Genomic DNA, 3,770 nt, shown 5'->3' with positions numbered 1-3,770 from the left:
TATATATATATATATTCATCCCTGTTCCTGTAAGTGCAAGTTATACGCACTAGTTGTTCTATCAATACGAACTATCCACCTATTTCGCATATTGCGTTCAGGGCATACGCGGGATGAAGATTTCACAATTCTAGCTACTTTGTCCTAAATTCACTACTACCACTTCTTGATGCATTCGTTATCTGGTGTTCCACATGCAACTCGAGTACCTTAGATACGCATCCCCAATTACACCCTAAACATTAAATATACTCTAAACCCTAAATATACCTTTTACTCTAAATACGTCGTCGCAGCAGTGATTTGCACACATCGTATATACCCTCAGCACACCAGGCACTACTCCTGTGGTGGGGGGGGGGCTTCACACTTTCTCGTAACTATTGTTATATGTAGCCATGAACCTGAAGTTATAACCAATGTAACTAAAGGTATTGCCATGTACCTACAGTCATAGACACACTCCAACAGTGTATACTGACCCGTTCTGGTTCACACGTATGTCATCTGACGTCCTTGCCCATGCACCACCCCACACTCAGCGCCACACTCGTGCGCGATGTCCTGCCCTATTTCGACAATGTGGTCATCTCGCCGGGGCCAGGGGACCCCACGTGTGACTCAGACTTTGGCGTAAACAGTTCGGTACTTAAGGAGAGCTCAATCCCAATCTTCGGGGTGTGTCTGGGACACCAGGGTATGGCAGCGCTGTATGGCGCACGGGTGGTACCTGCACCACAGGTTATGCATGGGCGACTCAGCAGTGTGACTCATAGGCAGTCACGGACGGAGAGGTGGGTATATCTATAAATAGCTACCAATAAGATATAGATGTGCATTTTTTTTGGTACTCATGAGGGACTGCAAGTATCCGTTTGATTGTGTTGGAGCTCATAGCTGTTCGCGTGAGAGTGTGTATGTGCGTGATTGTATACCTATGCCATGGTGCGTGTGTTAACCTTTTATAGCCCAGTATTCAGGAAAGTACGAAATAAAGCGCTATATATGGATTGTTGACTGTGGACTCAGCTCTTGTGTGTTCGACCAACTCAGAAGCCTTAAGCTCCATATACATACGCCCGAAACACAAAAATCCTACACAAACCCTACATCCCAGTATCCAATCAGTACTCAAGAATCGCTACGTGCTGCCCCGAATTACAACCACCACTCTCCTGACAGTAGACCTTGTAGTATTCGAGTGTGTGCCACGTGTCAAATTATTCTAGACACGGTAGCATACCTAATATAGTATATATCTACATATTATAACACGTAGTATATATCTACATATTATAACACGTAGTATATATCTACATATTATATCATGTAGTATATATCTACATATTATAACATGTAGTATATATCTACATATTATAACACGTAGTATATATCTACATATTATAATACGTAGTATATATCTACATATTATATCATGTAGTATATATCTACGTATCATAACATGTAGTATATATCTACATATTATAACATGTAGTGTCCACCTACATACTGAATATAGCACCACCTACATTTAATTTGTATTCTCAGGTGTGCAACATCACAGCTGTTCGATGACATCCCCAGTCCCTTCAGTGTAGTTCGGTACCACTCCCTCGTAGTGGCTGCGTCAGGTATAGTACATTTGCGCCATTTGTTGTTGGTGTCCATAAACCACCAAGTGTTTGTGTACTAGGGTTTAGGGTTTGATTGCTGTGCTGTGTGGTGGCTCTGTTTGTATTGGCGTTGTGGGGGTTTTCTGTGAGCTGGTTGGGATGGCCCGGTGCAGGGTCTCTCTTTGACTCTGTAGGTCTCGCCAGTCAGTGTGGCTACACGGGCAGAACGTGGTTGCCATGGCAACCACGCATATGGGCCTCATGACTGTCCTGTTGTTCCGATGTTCTGTATCAGTGCCTAGGGTGCAGCAGCAGCTTCGCTCAGCACCCCATCCTTAGAATATATCACACTGTCTGGATATGATATTATTATATTCTGATGTGGAAGTACTTACATGCTACTAACATACACATATTGAAATGTACGTGCTATCTATTAACATACACTTGCATGTATGTACTTGCATGCTATTCCCATATTCCTTTACATGCACTCACATGCTGCCCTCTTGTTGGCTAGATCTGCCCTGTGATCTCGAGGCTATAGCCCACAGTGACGATGGGGTGCTGATGGCCTTGAGGCACCGTTCGCACCCTCACTGGGGCGTTCAGTTTCATCCAGGTGGGTGTGTGTGTTTGCGCGTGTTTGGTGCGTGGAGAAGGGTGTTGTGCACAGCTATAAACGTGTGTGATATACACCTGATGTATTTAGGTTTAGTCTCGTTCTTAGCCTGGTTGTAGTTGTTTGTGTCTGTGTGTGTGTGTGTTTGTGTCTGTGTGTTTGCGTGTCTGTTTGCATGTGTATGTGTACGTTTTTATGTGTGTTTAAGACAGTCCTGGAATTACTCAGGTTCTGATGAGGTGGAAAGGTTACAGCTGTTGATTGCGCGGGCACGCATGCAGACTACCCTAGTCAGCTGCCGTCTTCTATAACTTAACTTATGTCATATATCATACTTTCATTTGTACTGTATGTCATATATCATACATTCATTTGTACTGTATGTCATATATCATACATTCATTTGTACTGTATGTCATATATCATACATTCATTTGTACTGTATGTTGTATATCATACATTCATTTGTACTGTATGTTGTATATCATACATTCATTTGTACTGTATGTTGTATATCTTACATCCTTCTCTCTCCCTCGCCCACAGAGTCCATCTGCACTCAGTACGGTGCGACTCTGCTGGCGAACTTCCGTAACATGTCGCTGCAATGGAACGCCAACGAAGGGTCTCTCCGTGCACGTATTCACTGCCAGGCCACTCTCCAAGAATTGCTGCATAAACTAGGGCTAGACACCTACCCGCACACTCGTGCGCACCCGTCCGAGCGCAAACAGGACAGGGCAACCCCTGGACCTGCCCTCAGCAGTACAGACACCCACCCAGCCACACCCAGGGAGGACTCCCCCGAGGTGCACGCGGCACTTGGTGCACCCCCCTTGGCGCAGGAGGCGTATACGTTGATTGTAGCTCAATGGGACGATCTCAAGACCTTAAGGTGCAGTGCTGCTACGCCGCCTGTGTTTGCGTTTGCGTTGGCGTTTGGGTGTGGGTTATGTGTATGTGGCTCAGACACCTCTGATCAAATGATACGCTATTTGGCCTAGATTTTCGTTGATGGGAGGGGTGATTTGATAGTGTTTGTTGTGATGTGAGTTTGTGCGTTGATAGTGTTTTTCGTGACGTGGGTGTGTACTTTGATAGTGCTGGTGGTTGTTTTTGTCGTCGTGGATACCGGGTATGGCAAATGACTTAGAAAGAGCACATACTCATGGTGAAGCCGAAGAATTATTAGTTTATCTTACGGTTTACTGAGAACGTCATTTACTTTGTATCTACTTTTGGCTGTACAATCGGTTTGTTGGTGCCACTCATAGACACCACTCCCTTTTAAGTGCTTGGGACTGTAACCTGTAACACATGTCCTATCTTTTTTTGGTCTTTCTCTTCGCCTTGCTCTTGGTACATTGCGGTCTGTAGCTGTCTGCAACTCAGTATTCTTACCGCTCCTTTAGATTTGTCTCAACTCATATATATATATATATATATAATTATATGGTATGTATATATATATATATATATAGTCTACTAACTAATATAATAATATATATATATGTGTGTGTGTGTGTGTGTATGTA

At 43.8% G+C, this 3,770-nt stretch overlaps 1 protein-coding gene across 1 annotated transcript in view; it reads left to right on the top strand.

Annotated features, from left to right (window-relative positions):
- Positions 1-522: 522 nt before the first annotated feature.
- The window catches only part of SARC_02809 (hypothetical protein), a gene marked incomplete at its 5' end in the record, with an annotated part of 12,543 nt that continues 9,295 nt past the window's right edge, over positions 523-3,770 (top strand). The window contains 4 exons of the mRNA XM_014303416.1: positions 523-794; positions 1,549-1,631; positions 2,134-2,235; positions 2,782-3,130. Of these exons, the coding sequence (XP_014158891.1) occupies positions 523-794; positions 1,549-1,631; positions 2,134-2,235; positions 2,782-3,130 (806 nt within the window). The remainder of the gene's footprint in view (positions 795-1,548; positions 1,632-2,133; positions 2,236-2,781; positions 3,131-3,770) is intronic.

This window comes from Sphaeroforma arctica (genome assembly GCF_001186125.1).
Source record: "Sphaeroforma arctica JP610 unplaced genomic scaffold supercont1.131, whole genome shotgun sequence".
Taxonomy (NCBI): domain Eukaryota; class Ichthyosporea; order Ichthyophonida; genus Sphaeroforma; species Sphaeroforma arctica.
Note: the sequence above shows the minus strand (reverse complement) of the source record. Positions and strands in the feature narration are given on the sequence as shown.